Below are 23731 nucleotides of genomic sequence, written 5' to 3'. Positions count from 1 at the left end.
AGACTTTGTTTAAAATCTTACAGCCTAGTCCTGCATCCCTTTTAAGCACCAACGTACTCAAGTAAATAGTTCTACTGAAATCACTAATGCTCAGTTCACCTGCATCTACTCTGAATCCTCAGGAGGAGTTAACAGAAAGTTTAAGCAAAACATTATTAAGTTAAAAGGCTGCAATCCACAACTCAACCACCTAAGCCGGACTCTGGAGTATGTGCCTGTTAATTTTAATGTGCTGTCTCAAAGTACAGAACTCTGGACATTTCTAGTATCATATTTAAAACATGATACACTTACTAATACGTGATCTGATGCATTAATGGACCAAATTAAATTACAGGTATGAATTTTACATAAAATGAATTAATATTATATGTCATAGAGGAATTTTAAATATTCCATCACCATGAATTTTTAATAGTTATGTGCTCTAATTTGATGTTTCACAGCAATTGCTTTTCTTGATCTCCTAGCCTTCCCCCGCCCTCTTGTACTCAAGTTTGGGGTTTTTTTTTCTTTAAATCAGCCACCCTCAAAAGATTATGGTGTGAGAGAAAAACAAGCAGTCCTCCAGCACCTTAAAGAGGAACAATTTTATTTTTCTAGGTAATGAGCTTTCCTGGGTAAGACCACTTCTTCAGATTCCATCAGAGGAGAGAAACCAGGCAAAGGTTAAAAGAAGATACAGTGAATGAGGCTAGACATTGCAGACCTGCCACTGGTAGAAATATTTGCTGCTGATGGAATAAATGGACAGCAAATAAAGAAATAAAGTGTGCACGGCAAAATGACATGAACAATCTCCAGTTGCTGCTTGCAAGCTGCAGGGACGGCTCTGAGGAGGGCTTGCCTAGTGCCTGCTGCACAGCAGGCGGGAGGGCTCCGGGTGCCGAGCGGAACGGCAGGACTCAGCAGCCTCCTGCAGCAGGAGAGTGAATTCCACTCGCATTCCCGCAGTTCTGCCTCGCCGGGAACTTCTCTTTCCGCCTCCCTCCTTTCCCTCGGGTGCAGCACCAGGCTCCCCCAGCCCTAGACCCCCACAGCCTTGACGGAATGGAGCGTCCTCGCCATTGGCCAGAGCGGCGTTCCATGGAGGGAGGAGGCGGCGGTGATTGGCCAAGGCGCGGCGCTCTGCGCCCCCCCCCTCGCTCCCCTCCCGCCTCGCCTTTGCACACATTTCCCCTCCCCCGCGCGCCTCTTGCCACCTCCTTTCCCCCGGCCCCAGCCGCGCGAGCCCCGCCCGTCTGCACCCCGTGCTACCTCTATATATAGGGCGGCGCTGCCAGCCGCGCCGAGCAGAGGCGGCTGGGGCTGTCGTGGGAGCGGAGGGGCAGGGCGGGAAAGGACCAGCCGGGGAGGTGGGATTTTCTTTGCACGGGCCGGCATCCTCTCTGGCACAGCGCGGAGCTGGAGCCGGAGCCGGGCTGGTGGCGCTAGGGAGGGACCGCTGCTTTGGCTGAGCGCCGCTGGTTGCCTTGCGGGCGCTCCGCGGCGTGCATCGGTGCCGCCCGAGGGGATCTCTCGCCGTGTGCACCATGAAAGCGGTCAGCCCAGTCCGCCACCCCAGCAGGAAGGCACAGGCGGGCTGCTGCGGCGGCGGCGGCGGCGGCGGAGGCGGGCAGGTGGCTCTGAGCTGCCTGGCCGAGCACGGCTGCAAGGGGGCCCCGTCGGGCGAGGAGCCGGCAGCGCTGTGCCTGCAGTGCGATATGAATGACTGCTACAGCCGGCTCCGGAGGCTGGTGCCCACCATCCCGCCCAACAAGCGGGTCAGCAAAGTGGAGATCCTGCAGCACGTCATCGACTACATCCTCGACCTGCAGCTGGCTCTGGAGACGCACCCGGCTCTGCTCAGGCAGCAGCCGCCGCAGCCACCGCCGCTGCACCCAGGGAGCTGTCCCGCAGCCGCCCCCCGGACCCCGCTTACAGCCCTCAACACCGACCCGGTAAGAGCCCCGCGGGCCCACGCCGGCCAGGACAGAGCTCGGGTAGTATTGGCCCCCGGCTAGGACCGATCGCGCCCCGCGGAAGTCCTGCCTTCGGCTGTAGCGCCAGCCGGTCCGGTCCCAGCGCACCGAGAGCCGCCGCGGCGCGTACCCCTGGGGCCCGATCCAGCCCGCGCGGGCCTGGCTCTCTCCCGCTGGACGCGCGCGCACACAGCCGCTCCAGGGAGAGCCGCTCCTTGGGTCTGTGAGCGTCCACGCGGGGCTCCGTGCGCCGCTCGCGGGCACGCGTGGGGGGGCTGGCTGGGCCCGGGGAGCGTGCACATTTAACCGGGCCGGGGCGGTGCACCTCCCAGCGGCGTGGGGGAGCAGGAAGGAGCCGGCTCACCGGGCTGCACACTTAGCGGCCAGTGTTTGCTTCCGCGGCAGGGGAGGCAAGTCTGTGACTCGCCCGGCCGGCGGTCGGGCTGTGCCGAGCCCACGCTGAGAATCTAGCGGCCAGCTGGCGGCTGCCCTGCCCTGCCCCGCGTGCGGCAGGGCTTTGCTGGCGGGGCTCGTGGCGGGCGCTTGTCACTTAGGCTGGGCTCCGCCCGTGCTTGTGAGCCGGAGCCAAGCCCGGTGGTCGTGGCCGAGCTCGTTAGGGGCAGCCCCTTCTCAAACCGGTGTTTCCTTGTGCAGGCCGGCGCTGTGAACAAGCAAGGGGACAGTATTCTGTGCCGCTGAACTGCACGGTCAAGGTGAGTGTCGGTTAACTAGTGGGCCTCGGAGGGGAGAGAAAAGGCTGCTTCTCTGCCACCTGTAGTAGCCCTGCGCTGTCAGTGTCTCAGGTGGCCGGAGTCCTGCACGTTCTTTAGGAGTTAATTTCTTCTCCATTAAATGCACGAATAATGTATTATTCTAGAAGCACCAGTGCCTCTCTGACCTGCCTGCACCTACATTCTTTGCCAAAGGAAGTCTCTTTTCCTAGCCGTGAGAGTGGCCCTCTTTCTGGCTCATTTGGAGTAGAGAAATGAGGTCTGGACTGAGCGAACAAGGTTGCAGGGAACCTATTTTACTATTATTTGAGCCCCCTGTGACAAGCTCTTGTAAGTGGGGCCTGCAGCTGTGTATTCCTCTGTTTGGCCTAGCATGGGAGCTCTGGTTGTTGTTTGACCTGGTTTGTTTTGGGTTGTTGATCAAGCATGTCTTGTGTTTTGTTGGTGGCGCCACTCAGTCTGGAGCAAAAACGGTTCACACACCCCCTCTATTCATTCCTCTTCCACAGGTGTGCAGCAGGCAGATCCAGAGCCAGAGGAGCAGAGAAAAGACACATTAGAGAGGGAGGGGGAAAAGAAATATCAGCCATCAGATGAGAGGAAAAAATAATTCAACCCCAGAGTCGTTTCCATGCTTCCTTCTGAAAGAGAACCTTTCACCGTTTTGCACGTTCATAGCATTTGAAACACGTCTTTTTTTTCTGTGCATTTTATATCAGATGTGAATTGTGTGTTTATTTTGGTGGGAGAAGACTTAAAGCTTAAGCAGAAAGTGTGTCTCTTCCGTTGGATAGAAGATGGAGTGTAAATCAAACTTTAGAAGTGTAACTGTAAGGGACTGAGCAGCTGAATTTTGAAGCTTTACTAATCTACCAGAGCATTGTAGATATATTTTGACATCTATTGTTTAAAATAGATGATTTTATTGGGGCCCAGGGAACTTTCTTCTCCCTGCAGGAATGTTACATATTGTATAGATAAATGAGTGACATTTCATACTGTGTATATATAGAGATGTTCTATAAGTGTAAGTGAGAAAAGTATATGCTTTAATAGACTACTGTAATTATAAAATATTTTTAATTAAATATTTTTTGTAAATATTATAAAGGTGTGTATGTTTTTTTTTTTAATCTGTGGGAATACTTCTTTAGAAGATTACTTACAGCTCAGGTACAGAGCTGCTAAAATGAAAATATCTTGACATTTAAGGTTTTTGCCCAGTCTTTTTAGACTGGGAAGTCACAGCTATAGCTAGTGGTCCTGCATGATTGCATGAGATGTCTTATTGCAAATAAACTTGTTCTAAATCCATACAAACGTGTTTTTTTCAATCTAGATTAAACTGTTAGTAATTGTATTATACATTTTGAAACTACACTTTTGTCAGTTAGGCACAAGGGTTTTTAGTGCATTATATACATGTACTGTTAAGACTGTTTTTTACTGAGATTAGAAAAACAAATTCTATCTACTTTTTCATATGGAAGGCAATGTTTTAGGTCTTTATAAACTTTGCTGTTGCATCAAAATCAAGAAACTAACTGTGGAATTTCATTTAACTCCAAAAGGTTTATGGCTACAAGCTTTCATTCTTATAGGATGTTAGAGTAAAATGCGAAAATAGTTCTCTGCTTGCAACCAAAGGGCAAACCATTAACAAACAAACAGTTACTGTTTCATCCAAAGAATATTGATATGGGATTATGAAAAGCACACAAGCAAAATCGTGATCACTGATGTAAATTCATCTTAAAATGAACTGAAGTAAACCAAAAATTGGAGAACTCCATCAAGATTATTTTTCTAATACATAATAACTTTCATTTCAATGCAAGTATGTTACAGTAAAAATCCTGTTTAATATCTGTGATGTGTAAATTCTACATGTGAACATTAAACTAGATTTACGTGTCTTTGTACTGTGATTCTTCTGCTTATTTCTTCAGTCCTCTAAATTTATACAGTTGCTCCACTTTTACATATGTGTTGCTTAATGGATGAGTTCATTTTATAGCACTCTTCTGTACAATGAAGTTTTACAGTCGGTAAAGTAATGTCCAAGCTATGAGAAAGGTACACATTTTTTTTGTGATCAGTAGTTCCTGCACCAGTGAGGTGGGATTTTCAGAGAGTAGGAGAATTAAGTAGGATTTAATTGGGTGCTTTGTAAATAGTTAGCCAACTGTGTGTGTACCATGGTCTGTTTGATTTTAAAAGTGGGAGGATGTGTTTTAGATTATACAGGTGTCAAAAGTGTTAGTGCCCCAGGGACTTTTTATTATGTTAAATATTTATAAAGAAATGAACTGTTGTGCTGATTAGCTAACAGCTAAACTGGTAAAATGTTAACAGGATGCCTATTTTCTTAAAATAATTGCATTAAGATCAAATAAGCCCAAAAACCAGCAAATGCTTTTCTGCAAATATGCCACTACAAACCTATTAAAATGAATGGAGTTTCATGTGTGTAAAACTGGTTTAATGAGACAAGAAACACATTCTGAAACCTATAACGCCAGCTTTGAGGATGTAATAGTGCTAATTTAACAAACTAAATATATGTTTTTGTAATATCAAGTAATGCTTCTCTGAAGTAAAACCCCTTCTTGCTGTTTTCTTCAAATAATGCAATGACAATAAGTAATAAAACCACAACTACTAGAGTTTTGTACTTCAGTCTTTTTTTCTTGTGTGACACAAAAAGTAAAAAACAAGAAAAAAAAACAACTTTCCCTTCCACAAGAAGTTGTTTAATCCATTCTTCTTGGTGGATGGGGCTGTTTTGTTGGATTTTTTTTTTTTGGTGTTATTAAAGTTTGACATTTGTAATGTCCACCGCTTTTATCTTACAAAGATGGACATATACATGGGGTTTGTTTGTTTGTTTGTTTTGTCACTGGGAATCAACAATTTCCAATAATAGTTTCCGTTTGTGCCTGATGTTGTTGGGTTTATGTTTTTCTGATACATCAGGGCAGTAGGGAAGGAAAAATCAAATCAAACTACCTTAAAATGTGAAACAACTTTGTAATGTTTGTACAAATAAAGAGTTTATTGGGAGACTTCTTGCTGACATCCGTACTTCTGCATCTATTTAACAAGCTAGAATGCACTCTAGGTATCAAATTCTGGTGCTGCTGATTAAGGCATATTCCCATAGTTTTCAATAGGGCACGGCTTTAGCCATAGCTTATTTAAAATGTTGCTATGCAACAATGTAGATAATTATGAAAATTAACTTCTTTTAATATGCCATGAGAAATCTTGTGTTGGTATATAAATATTCTTATAGATTTAAAGATTTCAATGCCAAATTAAAGGAAAATTAGCAGATGCTGTTGGCTTGTTTGTTATGCTATGTATGACACTGTAAACAGGGAAAACAACAGGTTGTTTATGGATTAGGAACATCAGTACACACCTAACTACTGTCATTTTTCCTTATAAAGTTTGTCACCATTTTTAGTCTCTTAGAAAATGGCTGTTATACAAACTATAAATTGTTGCACTTGTTCCGCATGACAATGAATATTCATGGAATTAAATGTTTTCCCAAAAGTCGTCGATTTATTGTTAGTACCAAAATTATTTCTTAAAGGGAGCCAATTCCTTGACAATTTTATGGCTGACCAGTAAAGTGGCTATCAGTTTAGAAACTGGGAGAACTGTGGTTTGTTCCCTACTTTGGAGCAAGTAGCTTGCGAGCCTCTCTGTGTTTCAGTTTTTGACTTTTAATATGTCTTTAATGGTGTGTACTTATCTTTGTAAAGCATATTCGGACGAATGGGCAAAAGCTCTTATATATTATTTTGTCCATATTGCTGTGAGACATAAGTTTCAGATATGGGAGGAAATTAACCTTAGGAAAATTTGGACCAATTATCAGGTTCAGTTAATTCCAGAATGGATTCTTAAGGGAAGTCACAAGACATGGCTTTTTCATTGCTTGAGATCGTTTAAAACTAAATCAGACATTGAACTATGTATGTTCTAGATTATGTGCAACATAACAGCTCTGATCTCTTGCAGCTAAGAATCCCTTTTCACTTTCATAAACATGGAGGTGTTTACTGAAACGTTCTAGCCAAATTAATTCTGTTTACTAATTATTCTTTGCCATTTAATTTGTTTTCACTTTCTAAATTGTTGTGTGGTGTTGCGGTTAAGCAGTCAAGGCATTTCAGTCATAGGAGAAGGGGTTGTCATATATTTTCCTATTCAGTCATAGGATAAGTAGTTTCGATATATGCCATAATTACCTTCCAGTTATGTTCTAATGCTAGATTAACATTTGAAGAGTACTTTGAGGTCATAAAATGAAAATCATTATGTAAAGGGATGGTGTAGATAGTGGTCGGTCCTGGCGTCGGGGTAGGGGACTGGACTCGATGGCCTCTCGAGGCCCCTTCTGGTCCTAGTGTTCTATGGTTCTATGATTCTAAAGATAAGATTAGTTAACTATTTTTTGAATGAATCAATGAATAGCAGGGTATGTTTAAATTTTACTATTTTACCTAAATATTTATGGTATCCAAAAATAAATAGTGGTATAAAATCAGTGATTTTTAGTTACCATCTCATTGTTTGCTCTATAGGAATGTAAACACCTTTACCTACATTATTTCCAAAGAAATATTAAACATCCTATTATACAGTATTGTTCAAAAACACATTGAGCTAAATTTATGCGTAAATACATATATATTAATGGAGATAGTTTACATTTAAACCAATGAACCAAAATTGTTTGAGCCATTTAATTGAAAAAGATTCACAAATATGTTAGTCTATATAAAATGCCTTTCCAATTTAAGCTTTTGTCTTAGACTGAGCATATATCCACATTGTAATAGAACCATAATAGTAGAAGCTTTATCTTGCACTTCTGGAAAACGGGGGGTGCCAGATAATCAAATGTGCTGGATATTGGAACGGGACCGTTGGCAGCTGGCCCCCTGCATGGCAGCTGGCCCGAACTCTGCCGGCTGGGCAGTTGCCCTGCAGCCACCAGCCACAGCTGGATAGCCAGTTGCCACGGCCACACAGCCACCAGCCCTGCTCCGATGGCCCCAGCCTGGTGGCCACCGGCAAAGCAGATGCCGATTAATTGAAGATGACAGTTATCTGAATTCCAGATAACCTGGCTTTTACTGTATTAATGTGATAGATCTCTCCTAAATGCACAAAAGGCAAGAAGAGTTTAGACTGTCACTTGATCAGCAAAACAAAACAAATGTAGCACTTCAAAGACTAACAAAATGATTTATTCGGTGATGAGTTTTTGTGGGACAAACCCACTTCATCAGATCAGTCGTTCATTTTATTGGTGTTTAAATTGCTACATTTCTGCTGTTTTGTTTTGTTGGAGTACAGACTAACACAGCTACCTTTCTGTTACTATTCAACTTGTAGTAGATAACTGCATTCTTACTTACTGTTACCCTTTTGTCATGCAGTACCTACAGAAGTCTGTTCTTCCAACCACGCAGATAGGAGTTACGTACAGTTTGTAATCTATGGTACTGTTCTTTGGTTCTGCAGTTCCTGGGCACAAAATGGTGATTTAATGACAAAAATGCCAACCAGCATCACTCATCCAATATGTAATGCAGAGTAGAACAAACGAGAAAAAGCTATTTGAGGGGAAAAGGATGCATTGGAGGGTGTAGCTGTAGATTGTAGGATGCTACCCCTGTGTAACGGAAGAGGGATAGCTCAGCGGTTGGAGCATTGACTCCCTAAACCCAGGGTTCAGTCCTTGAGAGGGTCAGTTAGGGGTCTGAAGCAAGTAGATTTTGAAAAACCAGCAGTATCCCTTACCTGTTAGAGCTTCACACAGAAAAGGTAATGAACTCCAATAAGTGATGTTACCATAAACAAAAAATTTCACACCTGATGGGAAGTCAGAATTAGAAATCCTATTTAACTTAGTGAGATCTGAATACAGTCCCATGCGTTGCAAGTTAATACTTTCCCCATTAGAGGCGTCACACACTGCAACAATTAGCATACCAGCTCTGTTGCTCTAGTTAGAAGGATTGCACCCAGCCAAGGCAAAGGGGGTGGGAATCTCTTTATAGCTGGCTACAATTGGCAGAGTCAGGGTATTATTGCATGGATCCTTCACCCTCAGTGAGTCCTGTAGCCCTTGTGTCTGCTTATACACAAAGAGGAGGTAAATGCATCAGTGGAAGGAAAAACATCTCTATGGTAACTTTTTACAAAGCCAGGAAGTGGCTGGTACGAGGGTGCTTCCATCTGTACTTTTTGGCTTGAAAGGTGAGGATATGGCCCATAAAGCTCATGAGCCCAGATACATACTAGCAGTTTTGCCATGGTGGTTTAGGCTCAGTCCTAACCAAAGTGGCAGAACGAGGGAAGGCCAGGAGCACAACCCTGTCTTTCGCCTCTGTGGCTATGGCTACACTCCATTTAAAAACCATGGCTTGCCCGTGATGGCTGACAGGGCTGTTTAATTGTAGTGTCGCTGCTTGGGCTTGGACAGCAATCCACTCTCTGGACCCCTCCACCTCTCAGGGTCTGAAAGCCCAGGCTCCAACCCAAACCCAAGCATCCCCACCACAGTTAAACAGACCCTGAGTCTGAGACCCCATGAGCCCCACTCAACTGGCATGGGACAGCTGGGGGCATCCGGGGTGTGGATCGGGGGAGGGAGAGAGCATTGAATTCACTGTAGACATATCCTGAATTTCCCTGCTTTGCTGGGTTGGAAACACCCTTTGCCATGTTTTTCTCATTTAACCACCTTTTAGGTTTGTTTGGTTTTTTTTTCAAAAAAAGAATGTGTTTATCAGCTGACATGAGAGTAGTGTCTGATAAAAGAAATGCGAAGACAATTTTTACAATGCATAGCATTTATTTAAAGGCCTGTAATGCTTCCATGTGAGCAGTGTGTCATGTACACAAGTATTTCAATGACTTCTGACATGCATATTATGTATTTCATAGATCAATGGCACCTTTGAAGCCATTACACTTCATCTTGTAAATGCATATTTAGACTTTTTAAAAGTGTAGTATTTATTCAACAGGGTACCGCTTCATTCAGAGAGTCTACAGTACATCATCTAAATATGTATTTGCACCATTTAAAAAAAAATATCACTATGTAGTTGACAGGATTGGAAGAGCTCCTCTGCAAACATTTAAAAGGAGAAAACTTTCAAATGCATCAGACTAACATAAATCTATTTAATTTACCATGTCCTTTTCTTCTATTTTTTTCCCCCTTGACAGTTTGTCGTGTACTGACAGTAGAGTCGTTGAACAGTATTGTGACATCATGTGCAAACATACTGATGTCAAACATGCAGGATTACATGTTGAATCAAAACCTATGCTTTCACAAGCAGAGGGGATAGCAGACCCTAGCTTTGAGGGAGCAGAATGGCAGAGTGCCCTGTGAGTTTGCTATACAGGGCCTAACTGGAGACTGGGCTTCACATGTAGAACGTTTGCTGCCATGAGGGCAGCATCATGCTTGCCAGCCCTGAGTAACTTTAGTAGACAAGTTAATGATGATAGTATCAGTATCAATATGCTACTTTACCTCAGTTTGTGATAGGGACAGAACAATTCAGGTAGACATTTCAGGAGGTCCTAGATCCTCTCCATCAATAAGCTGCTAGCATTGAATTTTAACAGCCAGAGCTGTTTTTGACTACAAAAATAATCTGATCTTAATAAATGCCTAGATTTTGTTTTGCACTTTCACAATTTAGTATGACATTTATTGAACGTACACAAAAATAAAAAAATTAATAACGTATACGTCCTGCCTGGTTAACAGTTTTGTATAAGTTGCAGGCAAAGAGGAAATTTTTCTAGCCATGGAAACCGCTGCCAAATTGGCAAGCACCAGTACAGTACATACTTTCCCACAAATGCAGGAACATCTTTTCACAAACAAATATCAAGAAAATAATTCTAATTACAGTTGGCACTGGTTATAATGAACTCTAGGGTAGTAAGCCTCTTTTTAGAGTGAAATAGAATGGTTACGTCCTGCATAGCTGTAATTATTGAAATGGACAAACTACTTACAATGTTTGATGGGAAAGTATTGATTTCCAATATCCCTGATTCTGTAGTTCTTTCATACTTTGACACCCCTACAGACTTAGGCCCAAATCCTTGAAGGTTTTGAGGGTCTAATTCCCATCAAATCAGTGACACTTAAGTACCTAAATACCTTACAGTATCTGAACCTAGAGTTATTTCAAAGCCCATTGAGCTCAATAGGAGTCAGGGCCTAGGAGGGTGAGGGGCCCCAGGGCCTGCCCAGCCCCACCTTTTTTCACCCCTGCTTTGCCCCTGTCCCTTGCCTCCTCTATCCCTTCCCCCAAGCCTCCCCACATCTTCTCACCCCATTGAACCTCTCCCTCCAAGCCCTTCCCCTGACTAATGCTACCTGGGAGAATAGTGGAGGTGGGGGCGTGCCTGGCACCAACTGTGGCAGCAGGAAGCAGAGTGAGCTAGCTTCAGCCCGCTCCATTCCACCCAACTCCAAGTCCAGGTCCCAGCCATGTCATTTGAGAGAGTAGAGCAGGCTGGGGCTGAGCCACTCTGCTTCCCACAGGTCCTGCTGCCACTGCTGAGTGTTGGAGCAGGCCCGATCACTGCTGCCATTTCCAGCCCTCCCACCCGCACCTCACCCAGTAATCCCTTAGGCTATCCTGAACCCTGCGGGGGCTCCCAAAAAATGGGGCCCAGGGCTGTTGTCCTGAACCATCCAATGGATGTGACAGCTCTGGTAGGAGTCTTGCCATTGATTTCAAAGGGATTTGAATCCAGCCATTGAATGAGAAGTCCAAACATGGAGTGATTAGATGATGGGTTCTAAAGGTATGGACAAAACCCTTCCTTCCTTGCTCAGGCCCAGATTTTGATCTCTTTCTCACCATTTAAAACAGTGTCACTCCATTGAAGATATTTTGGATTTACCCTGATAAATGGAGCTCAGATCCTGAGCCCCGTTCCTGCCGCAGGCATAACTCCGAGTTGAGTCACAAACTTTTGTTCACGTAAGGATGTCAGGATTTGGACTTCGATTTATTTGTACCTAAAATTACAATAGTTCATTCTGGTTCAGATTTTACATGAAGTTGTGGGGACTTCTCTGATAGCAAGAAGTGTAAAACACATAGAATGATACGAGTGGAGGCCTATTAGCTACTTTTCTGTAAAGTTAGGCTGCCCATGACATCAATGGGAATTTGGATTAGAGTCTCTAAAAAAGTCTTACTTTTCAAATAGGTATTCACAACTACACACCAACATTTACTTGTGTTTACATGGGTAAAGTAGGAGTTATGTGTGCATGCTGTTACACCTGCAAACCTCAACTGGAGTGTTTTTACTTGCTGTTTGTGTGCCTAATTTAGATATGTGGAAAAGGTGTGTGCATTCCAGTGGTGTCAATTTGGAAATTGCCCCCTAACACAGAGAACAAACATTTTTAAACATCTGTAATATTCTGCTTTCCTTCAGAAGAGCCATTTTGGGCTTGATTCTGCTCTTTAAAAATCAATACGAGTTTGGCCACTAATTCAGTGGTAGTAGTATCAGATGCTTGCTAAATTAGATTGTTTGGAATTTTTTTTACTACGTTAAGCTTGAATGCTAAATATGAACAGCGGTATCATCCTCTGCTTGGATTCACTGAAATATTACAACAAATGCTTGTGTCTACAATAGCCATATTGAAACAAACTGTATTTTGTTTTCTTTCAGACAGGTGTGATGGAACACCTGCAGAACTCAAAGTTGAGGAACTGGGTAACTTTTGTGGGTGGGGTGGAGGGGACAAATCCGGCTTAACAGGGATGTCAAACTGCTCTTTTTCAACTCTTGCTAGAAGTATCTGTGGCAACAAACTGGAGACAATTTACAGTTCACAAGGAGCTCCTATTCTATGAAAGGAAAGGGTGGACTTGGTGTCAACACAAGGCAATGGTGATATTATTTGAACAGGTGTTTAGGGAGTTGCTATAGAGAGAATGGGGAAGTGGCTGAGAGCAGCTAGTACAGAGCTGTTCACGTAATAACCAGAGCTCAACAATATTTATTATTGCCACAGTCATAGACAACTAAAGGTATGAGAATAAACGGGTCACACTTAGCAAATGTGTTAAACCAGTTTTGTTGTTTTCGTGCTCTCCCTCTAGACCTCATACAGAAAAAATCCAAGAAAATGTGTACGTTAAAAATGACCTAAGCAAACCCACGGAACGAAAATGAGTAGTTACAAGAAACTAAGCAATCTGGGCACAATTTACCTTCAACTTACCCCAATATCTCTCCATGGACTTCTTTGAAGTCACTCCTTTACATCTGTTTAGACAGAGCAAATAAAGGTGCCCTCTGATAGGTGGGGCCTGAACCTGGTGATTTCTAGTGCCTTCCAGTCATATGTGCTCAGTTCCCAGGATGGCCTTTGTACCTAAGCTGACAGAATCCGACAAACATTTTGATATTAAAATCAAGGTGCTAATAGGGCAAACACAATTTTGTACATAATTTTGTGCATTATCTCTGTGTCTGAAATAATGGGAGAAACATGTACATCAGTATCTTTATTCTTCGTTGTCACTAGTGATGATAGCCTGTGTTAAAGCTTGTACTTCTTGGCCGTGTCTACACTCGCTCCAAACTTCGAAATGGCCACGCAAATGGCCATTTCGAAGTTTACTAATGAAGTGCTGAAATGCATATTTCAGCTCATGGGAATAAGGGGACTTCGAAGTAGGTGGGGTCCTTTCAAAAAGGAGCCCTGTTGGGACGAACCGCATCAATTTCGAAGTGCTGCAGCCGCCCACATGCTAATGAAGCGCTGAATATGCATTTCAGTGCTTCATTAGTAAACTTCGAAATGGCCATTTGCGTGGCCATTTCGAAGTTTGGGGCTAGTGTAGACGTAGCCCTCCAGAGATATTTTGGTGGTGCTTTCCGTAACTCACTACGTCTGTCTCATCTGAGGACCAGTCTACATTTACAAGATCAAACGCTGAAGTCTTTGCTCTTTGCAAGCTCCCATTGGTGTACACTTGAGTTTTGCCTGAGTAAGGACTGCAGATTTTTTATCATTGTTAGAATCATAGAATCATAAAATCCTAGGGCTGTTAGGGACCTCAGGAGGTCATCGAGTCCAGCCCCCTGCCTAAAGCAGGATCAACCCTAACTAAATCATCCCAGCTGTGACTGTGTCAAGCTGGGACTTAAAAACCTCTAGGGATGAGATTCCACCACCACTCTAAGTAATGCATTCCAGTGCTTCTCCACCCTCCTGGTGAAATAGTTTTTCCTAATATCCAACCAGACTTCTCCCACTGCAACTTGAGACCATTGCTCCTTGTTCTGCCATCTATTGCTACTGAGAACAGCTTCTCTCCATCCTCTTTAGAGCCCCCCTTCAGGAAGTTGAAGGCTGCTGTCAAAGCGCCCCTGACTCTTCTCTTCTGCAAACTAAATAAGCCCAAATCCCTCAGCCTCTCCTCATAGGTCACATGCTCCAGCCCTCTAATCATTTTTGTTGCCCGCTGCTGGACACACTCCAATGCATCCACATTTTTTGTATACTCAGGGGGGAGAGGGGACACAGAACTGGACATAATGCTCTAGATGAGGCCTCACCAGAGCTGAATAGAAGGGAATGATGACTTCTGTAGATCTGCTGGAAATACTTCTCCTAATGCACCCCAATATGCCATTAGCCTTCTTGACTACAAGGGCACACTGGTGACTCTTATCCAGCCTCTCATCCACTGTAATCCCCAGGTGCTTTCCTGCTGTACTTGTTGTCATTGTATTATTGTTTATGCAATATGCATATAAATTAATATTACATATGTTATATTTGGCAGCAAGATATAGTATAACTTGTAAACACCTCTTTGTTGTCCACAGAAAGAGTCAATATTAGTATTGTTCACTGGAATTCATTCCCAGTATGTAGCATCTTGTAATGTTTAAATTAAGCATCTATGATGTTTAAAAAATTCTCTAACGGAATATATCCGTTTAGCAAGAAAACTACATGCCACCTCAGGGAATGGAAGAAGTAGACAATCTTTTGGAGGTCACTTTTTAAGAACCAACTGGTACCATTTTAGCAACGATTAGTATGACACATTCTTTCATGAAATATACGTGTGCCTCCATCACAGGAGACAAAGGGAAAATATTTCTCTAGCAGGTTTTTGCAGTAGGGATATCTGTTATAATTCACTGACGAGAACACCTAGAAGAGCTTACAAAAGCAGAGGATATAAATTACTTGAAGATTTTACAGACAATTAAACAACTCTTCATCCCATTCCTAAAAATGTTTGAGTTCTTATTTCAAAGCAGCTGAAAGAGAAGCAAATTCTAAGTGAGGAAAGGTAGGACTCCGTCCCGTTCCCAACTGAATTTGAGATCAAAATACTCATTAACTTCGATGAGTATCCTGAGGATTTTCATAAAAAGCATTGCAGACCTATTGGCCTTTGCAAACACTAGTTTTATTATAATTAGGAATGAATTAATCTTCCAGGCTTCCATTGTGTGGGGTACTCAAAGCAGATCAGGTGAGATTTATTTGTAGGGACTGACCCCAGATCCCTGCAGGTTTGCCTGCAGATGCTATGCTAGATTCATTCCCTGAATTCCAATTGCACCTCCCTAGAGTCACAGAGGCAGCTGCACTGTGGAGGATTTCACCCAAAGGAAGAGCAGAACTATCTATCAGTGGGATTCAAGCAGCAGCAAATCCTTGTGTTTGCAAGGCTTTCTTCAGAGATTCTCTAGCACCTATTTACTCAAGATTACAAAGTTTTGCTTCTTTAGGCTACAAATCCATCTGTCCAGGTTCTGTCCTTTGACAAATGTGAAATCACATTGGAGGTGACGCAAGGATCCTACTCCCACCTGATTTCCAGAACCATTGTTCATATCCCTAACTGTTATACTCATGAATAGATCTGTCAGAGGTTCTGTCTAGATGATAACAACTTGTTGACCGAAGTTTCTGTCAGAAGATATCTTCTGGCAAAACTTCTGTTAACAGATCGCAGCCGGACCGCCGAGCACAGCAGGCAGAGTCAGCAAACAGCGAACCAGAAACACGGCAGACAGGGCTGCCCAGTGTCCCAGAAGCTCTTTCTGTCAGTAGAAGGCCCCCCCCAGTACATCCAGACTGGCTTTTTGTTGCCAGATCTCTGTCAACAGAGGCATTCTTCCACGTGACAAGCAGGGTACAGCTGTCGACAAAACTGCTTTGTTTTGTCGACTTACTGTTGACAAAACACCCTTGGGAATAAATAAAACCCTCTAGTCTAGACATAGCCAGAAAATTTGGGTCCCCCATGCATTGATTTGATTCTATTCCATAGTAATTGTTTAGTGTTAAAGCTGTTACTGGGTGTACTGGTTTAGTGTTAAAGCTGTTACTGGGTGTACTGTTTAGGGTGTATATTTTAGAAATCCTTTCTCAGATACATCAGCTGTGCATCTTTAGTAGAGCAACATCTGGCATTTGCTAGATGTAAACAGAGCAGCAAAATGGGTGTTTGCATTGTCCTAGGTTCTTTAATGTTTCAAGCAAGCTGTCTGGTTGCATGAAGCAAATACAGCGCTTAACAAAATATTTTTTCCCGGTGACAACATTTTGTTAAAAATTAAACAGGGGGCAACTAGGTGAAATGCATCTGCCTTGTGTAAATCCTAATTTTTCTATGATCCAGTGCATGCTTTAAACATACCTAATTTACTACTTTGTAAACACTGTGCAATTTTTAAAGGCACAGTAAATATTCATCCAAACCCTGAACAAACAGAAGGCAAGTGATGGCTGATCACAGAGAAGTTGTGTTGCTTCAAAACATTCCAAGGTTTTTATTTTAAATTAGTATTTGTATTTGTTCCCTTTTGGCACATCTGATGTATTCACATTGAAATTGGTATACTTGGTAGGAGCACAGGGCAGGGGTAAGAATGAAAAGAGAGAAGGAAAAATGAAATCAACATCAAAAATAAACTCTTTGGCCTCTGACACTAAGTCAATGGGACTAACTGTATATTTTATTTAGGTACATATTGGAAAACCTTGTTAAACTGAAGCCTTGATTTGATCATTTTTCTTTAAACCTGTTTAACATTTCTTTCAAATATCGTATCAACTTTTAGTACCCCAGTCTCTTCCTCATTTGGCTGTTCTAAAACAACTTGGATATGTAGTCAGTGTAATATATGTGCAGTTTAACGAGAGTTATAGTTGTGCAACAAGGGGAAATTATACAAACATTCCTTTGAAAATGAAGTATTATATTTGTTAATATCAATGATCGATTAATAGCATTTGTAAGTAAATCTACAGTTCTAGGAACACTTTTTTCTATGTTACATTTATTTTTTCACAATACTCAATAGTGGAGACTTTTCATTTATGACCTCCCACACACTTGGATTGGTCTTTACTTCAAACAGCATAAGTAAAATGCTGCCCTCTTTTGAATTTAGGGATGCACTGCACTCATACATGGGAGACTTAGCCGAAGCAGTTGACTCCAGAGAGATTTAGAGTCTTTTTTCGGATTTGATAGTGACAGCAAAAGGCAAAAGTATTGCTTTGTATAGCTACCAAGAACTATCACAGTTGTTACAGAGATATTAAATCCTCCAAAATATTGTTCAATAGTTTAATTTAAAAAATGGACCTATTCCTCCATTCTGTAACACCATTTTTATACCAATGTGTCGTCTCTGATGCTTCAACATCGCAGAGAATTGGGTTCATTTTTTTCTCTTTATTCATATTGCAATAGTTTTTCAGGCTATTTGAATTCAGTTCAAACTGATGCTCACCCTTCTCTGGTGAAAGAATAATTATCATTAGCAATGATTTTTGTCTGATAAAATTTCCCTGCTGGATCCATTCAGTGGAAGGATGAAGATCAGGCTGAGGCGGGTCCTATCCAGAGTCTGTTCTCTGTCAGGAAAAGAATTATGGTCCTTATTCTGCATTTTGTATTATAGTGATTCCCAGAGAACCCCATAATGGGGGTCCATTATGGTATGTGCTCTACAAACTTAAATGAAACCACAGCTCTTCCTTTAGCTGTTCTGGGTGGAAAGTTCCTCCCTGCTGTTTCTACTTTTCAGGGTAGGATTCAGCATATACTTTTCCACCTTGCTTCAATGAAAGAGTATAAGGAGAGTTGGAGGGGACTTTCCACTGGAGATTTCCTCAGCACACTTCTTTTCTTCCATAACAGTGTTAGGGAAATCACATAGCTGTACACCCAACAGCATGTGCTACTTCACGTTAGAAGAATGGACTTTCAGAGGCACGCAGCAATCTCTCTGCTGGAGTCAGTGAGTGAAAATGGCCCGCACTTCATGTGTCATGGGGAGGACATAGTAGGAGGTACACAGAAGGCTAGCATTCAGAGTGGTGGCATGCATAAGAAGAGAGCCAACATATGGGAGCATCTCTCGGGTATGGAAATGTCTGTGAGCCATGTGTCAGGAGTGTGACAGGGACTGTGCCTCATGGAGGAATGCCGGGGGAGAAGAGCAGCTCTGGGGCAGGTGTCTCACAAGGCAAAGCAGCTTATCAGTGTTTTCCCAGTCGTGACCTCACTCTGCTGCCTCAGAGGGTTACCTTTGTTCATTATTGTTTGTATTACAGACCCATGCAGAATACCCAGTCAGGATGGAGTCCCCGTTTGACAGGCTCCTGTACAAACCCAGAGACCCTGCTTCACCATCCTGCAACCTGAAAAGCTGAAGTACAGGTAAGGAATACACAAAGCGATCAGGCTGATGAGAAGTATGAGTCTTATTAGTTACTTTGTATTCATGGAGACACACATATGGAAGGAGAGGATGTTTGTTTGTAAGTAGTTATTTATTTATTTGTTTTGTTTTACAAGGTGTTGGAATGGCAAAGCTGCTCAACACCAGCTTCCCTCCAAATACCTCGTAGAATAAGATAGACAGATCATGTACTGAGCTGCCCTTAACTGTACACAGAGGTGTAAATACTTCGTATATAATCTGACATACACAAAAATACATGATTTAATAAAAACAAACATTACATTCTTGTTTCAATTTCAGTTGATATAGAAATAAAAATGCGATCATATTTTCATTTTCCTTGTGGGTGGTTGTTAAACAGACCTGTAATGCATATAAAGCCCTTATCTTCATTCTCTTCCTAAAAAAACTACTAGATCAGTCAGCTCTCTGATTCTGTTTTAATAATGTAATTACCAATTCATTGGTTACCAAGCACTCACAGTATAACTAATTTCTGAGACCCTTTCTGTCAATTTACATGGTCTAGCACAATAAGGAAGGAAAGTAGAAAAACAATCTTCTTTCCCACCATCCCATCAAAGTACCTGGGTCTTGAGCCATCTGGGAGGTTTGGCAGGCAGTTGTGTATTGCTTTATGAGAGACGAGGCTTGATTTCTCAATCTTTCCCTCCCTCTTCCTATAGAGCTATGTAACAGCCAAGACTGCAGCACTGTAGACATTGCCCTCAGTGTCCTGGGAAGAGACCTGATCACACCGCATTAGCCTGGTGGCCAAATCACAGAGCTACATTAGCATCATTCTTTCAAGACACAGCTGTTCCACTCCTCCCTGATGTCAGATGTGTGTGGCCCACCCTGCTAGCCCCAAGATGTGTGTGGCAAACACTGCAGCACAAACAGGGGCGAGAGAAGTAGAATTCTAATAAAAAGCAGGTTACAACCATTCAGTTTCCCTGACCAATACCCTCTTTTCAGAGTCTCTGCTGGGATAGTGGAAATTCCCAGGGATACATGCCTTGCTTCGGTCAGGAGCAGCTGGCCAATGGAGAGGTGCCCAGGCCTCCATCAGAAAACCAGATCATTAACAGAGCACAAAAAGAATCTGGGAGCTAACAGAATAAATACTCTTTATTTCTCAGCATTGTTATCTTGTATATCCCTTTACAGTTATATTTTTGCTGCAGAGAGTCACTTAAATAATGTACACTCTCTCCCATCAGTGAAACTTCGGTCCCTCTGACATTGTGTCCACAGATGAGATATTTAAAATCTATTTTTTATATTTTCAGCATGTAAAAGAACAGGCAATCAGGATTCCAGCCATTACAGAGTTCTTTGGGGGCATGCCTATGCATCTGAAACTTGCTTTGATATGAGGTTTATGCTCCCATTCAAGTGATCATTATGCATCAAGGTAGGTCGTGTACTCCATTTTATATGGTCAACCAAGCAGAATTTCCATTTATAGAGGGGTTACTCCTGTTGAGGAGGGAAGAGCGGTACAAGGGACAGTCGGATGTCTGAGGATTTTCGCCCCAATTCAGGAAGGTTCAAAAGCACATGTGTTGTCTCATTGAAATCACATGCTTAGAGTTCTACATAGGCTGTAGAAACTTGGGCAATCAAGGCCATAGTTCCCCTTCATTGCCACCCTTTTGTAACATCTAGCAAAAGGTCAATATTTCGCCAGTGATTAAAGATCACTATAAATAGCTTCCATGAATGCCTGGGTAGCACTGCCACAAGCCTTTGTAGTTTTTACAAGACATTAACTGTTAGACGTCTCTTTCTCCAGCATGCTATGGGATGTTCTGTCACCTAGCACACTGACTCAGTTTCCCAGTCTCTCTCCTGATCAATAACCTGGGGACACAGGAGTTCACGGAGCGCACAGCACACGTCCCTGGCGCTATGTTCAGAGAAGTACTTAGGTGCCAATGAAATCCAAGAATCAGGCCCCACGCAGAGTTATGAAACCCCCACTCAGCTGCCCCTGAACGTAGCAGACTCTTAAAGTTCCCTGCATGCTTGTGATTCTGCCTCTGTGCATGTGCACTGTCATATCAGGCCTGATATGTAGTTGCCTAAGGCCAAGAGCAATGCACAACCCAGGGGAACAGAGGTGTTCTTCCACCTATACTATTTCACTTGTAGGGTCCAATACAATCAGTGCACTCAGACCTCACCTACGAGGTCAGGCCCCTAGAGGTCAGCTTACACCACATGGCTGGGAGGGAAGGAGGAGGACAACCACCATTGTACCATTTAGACCAGTGTTTAGATGGCTTATCTGGGTTGTGGGAGACCCTAAGTTTAAGGCTGCCCACTCCTGGAAGATGAGAAGGGATGCAAACACAGGGCTGACACCTCTCGGTCTCCTGACCTAACCCCTGGCTAGTCAGTATTCAGATGGGAGGATCCCTGACACTTTCTTGTTGAAAATATTGTATTGTGGATAAATAACAAAAGACTCGTCAGACCAGAGACAGGGCCGAGGAAAAAGCATAAGAAAGACTCTGTTGCCAGTGGCTAGAGCACGCCTCTGGGAGGAGTTAGACCAGGATCCAGTCCCCCTACTGAGAACCATAGCCAATGGGTTAAAAGACAAAAGAAACATACTTCCCCTTCCCCACCCCGCTTTAATTTCCTCACATCTAATGCCAAGAGAGAGTTTGCAGCCATAGGTGCTGGAATTACAGGTGCTGTGGCTCCTACCGCCCCTGCTGGCTTGAAGTGGTTTCCATCATTCAGCGGATTTATAGTTTGGTTCAATGGCTCTCAGAACCCTCAGTATACTAATTGTTCCAGCGCCCCCTTTCATAGCTGAAAATCCAAACACAGGCACACACACATCCTTCCAGCCTGGACTTAGGTGCCTATCTCCACAAAGAAGGAGTAAGGCTTAGCATGCAACGATTGGCTTGCTATCTCCCTTTGACTGTCTTAGGCTGGGAACCACTTAGCTGGCTTACTTCAGAGGCACCTCTCTCTCTCCCCATTCATTGCATCAGGAGCCTGGAGGCTGAAGTCAGGCGTTGTGAATGCCCCTAAGTTTTAAAGCCGCTAAAAGTTAGGTGTGGCAACGTGCCATGCTACTGTGCCTATATTACTTTGTGAAGCCCTGTATGGCTTAACAGCCTGATTTTCAGAGGTGCTGAGTAATTTCATCTCCCATGGACTTCAGTAGAAGTTGAGACAGCTCACCCTTTGAAAACCAGCCCCAAGCCTATAAATAAATTGCACCCTGATACTACAATAATGGGCACCTCCTAGTTTGTAATAATAAAAATAAATGTTTCAAATGTTATTAATACCAATCATGGCTAATTCTAGAGCAATGCACATCCTGCCAGGTTAACTTTATGATAAAGTTTGTAAACACCACTCTGTTGTTCAGCTTAAAGGGGATTAGAGTGAATCAGCCTTTGCATGTCACCTAGAGGTTCTCAGAATTCCAGCCTTTAAAGACAGCATCCACCTTCTTCCTAACTCCCCAGTGACTTGTGCCATCCAAAAAGATTTGAGGGTAGGCCTGTACTACTGGTTATGTTGAGTTAACTTATGTCACCCAAAGATGTGCAAAACACCCATCAGAGCAACACAAGTTATTGGCTTGGTCATGTGAGGGAAGAAAGTTGATCTAAGAGATGCTACTCCAGCTACAAGAGTATGTAGGCCGGCAGAGAAAGTTTAAAGTTGAGCCAAGCATCACTGCAAGTAAGCCAAGGAACTCTTAACTGGTATATGTATAGCCTTCACTTGCTTTTGCACACTGAACACATCCATGCACCTAGCAGAAGACTCCACAGAAGGAATTCAAAGCAACTAGAAAGAACATGCAGCAATGGTCCCTATCGTCAAGAAAATAGTTATCATGTCAGTCCAAGATGGGGCAGGCAGGCAGGCTTCTCTCGGTTTGATTTATTCCAGTGTAACTAACTGGCATTTTCAGTGATCAAGACAACCACAGCTGTAATCTAATGTGATCTGGATCTTAGTCACTGATCACAGCTGTGTAATTTCAGGTAACTTGCTTCTCCTGTTTAGTTTTGCTTAACATTGTTAAATATACAGTCAGACCATCTGCACAGTATTTTTTTAAATTGGAAATTACTACCATAACTTCCTCTTTATATATCAATAAACTAAACAGCAAAATTTCAAAGGGATCCTTCTCTACCAAACACTGAAGCAGAATGTTTGTCCCACGCCACACCATTGCCTAATTGCACACTAATTGGACAAAAGTGATTAAATATTTCAAGATCTTTACTAATTGCCTCTATTTTAGCTTTAAAATTTGCTTGCCACCAACAAATTTAATGACACTGGTGCCTAGTCATCAGCACAAAGCCCAAGAGTTGCTCTTTAAAATGTACCTAGTCAGAATATTTACTGATTATGCATTGTTGGTTCCAATGTAGCTTAATTAGAAATCCAATCAGTTCTCTAAGTCTAATTATACTTGATTTGTAGATTCAGACTATGATACGTAATGAAGCTAAGCAGCCAGCGATAAACGTGCTTGAAATGTAACAATTAGAGAAATATTTTTATACGTCTTGTCATTGTAGAAACCCTAAGAAACATATAAGATCAAACACAAAAGGAAATGCAGAGATTTATGCCACAAAAGATTTTAGAAAACAATTTTCAGTGTTTCCTTGTGGAGCAACATAACTAATGTTAGTTTCGTACTGCAAAATATTTCCCTTGTTAGGGAAAAACAAATATATATATATATATATATATATATATATATAATGTGTATTTTGTGTATATTTAGAAATTTTAAAAATGCTGTTCTGTAATTTGAAGTTCAACTATTAAAGGAATGGTTCCCATGGGTTTTAAATGGCATTATGCATTAGATAACATAGCCTGATTTAGAGAGTTTTGCAAAGATTAAAGTCAACACCCTCAATTAGCCAAGTTTCAAAATTTTACCTGATCTTAACTTGTTCGAATTTTATGAGAAGCATTCAAAGGCCAATTGCTCCCCTCTATTCTGAGTGATATAGGGGAACAAACATATTCGTGCTATCTGTCCTTCACCCAGATCCATACAGGTAGATCCTGCTCTCTCCAGATCAAGTTGCAGAATTGTCAGCTCTGGGATGATGTTTGGTTTGTGTTTTGTGATCCCTAACAAATAATAACTATAACATTTTTAAAATACATAATAGAAATAATCATGCTACATTGATCAAAAGC

At 42.5% G+C, this 23731-nt stretch overlaps 1 protein-coding gene across 1 annotated transcript; it reads left to right on the top strand.

Moving 5' to 3' along the window:
• The first annotated feature begins 1325 nt into the window (after positions 1–1325).
• ID4 (inhibitor of DNA binding 4) lies at positions 1326–4608 on the top strand. The gene is made up of 3 exons (XM_074985897.1): positions 1326–1940; positions 2616–2674; positions 3202–4608. The coding sequence occupies exons 1-2, from the start codon at positions 1533–1535 to the stop codon at positions 2658–2660; spliced, it is 453 nt and encodes a 150-aa protein (XP_074841998.1). The 5' UTR covers positions 1326–1532; the 3' UTR covers positions 2661–2674; positions 3202–4608.
• Positions 4609–23731: the final 19123 nt, after the last annotated feature.

Source organism: Carettochelys insculpta, chromosome 2, assembly GCF_033958435.1.
Source record: "Carettochelys insculpta isolate YL-2023 chromosome 2, ASM3395843v1, whole genome shotgun sequence".
NCBI classification, from domain to species: Eukaryota; Metazoa; Chordata; order Testudines; family Carettochelyidae; genus Carettochelys; species Carettochelys insculpta.
Note: the sequence above shows the minus strand (reverse complement) of the source record. Positions and strands in the feature narration are given on the sequence as shown.

Bases quoted from the DNA above. Each gene is read 5' to 3' on its own strand.
- ID4 (XM_074985897.1), top strand. From the start codon at position 1,533: ATGAAAGCGGTCAGCCCAGTCCGCCACCCCAGCAGGAAGGCACAGGCG. The intron at 1,941-2,615 runs GTAAGAGCCCCG...TTCCTTGTGCAG, and splicing joins CAGCCCTCAACACCGACCCG to GCCGGCGCTGTGAACAAGCA.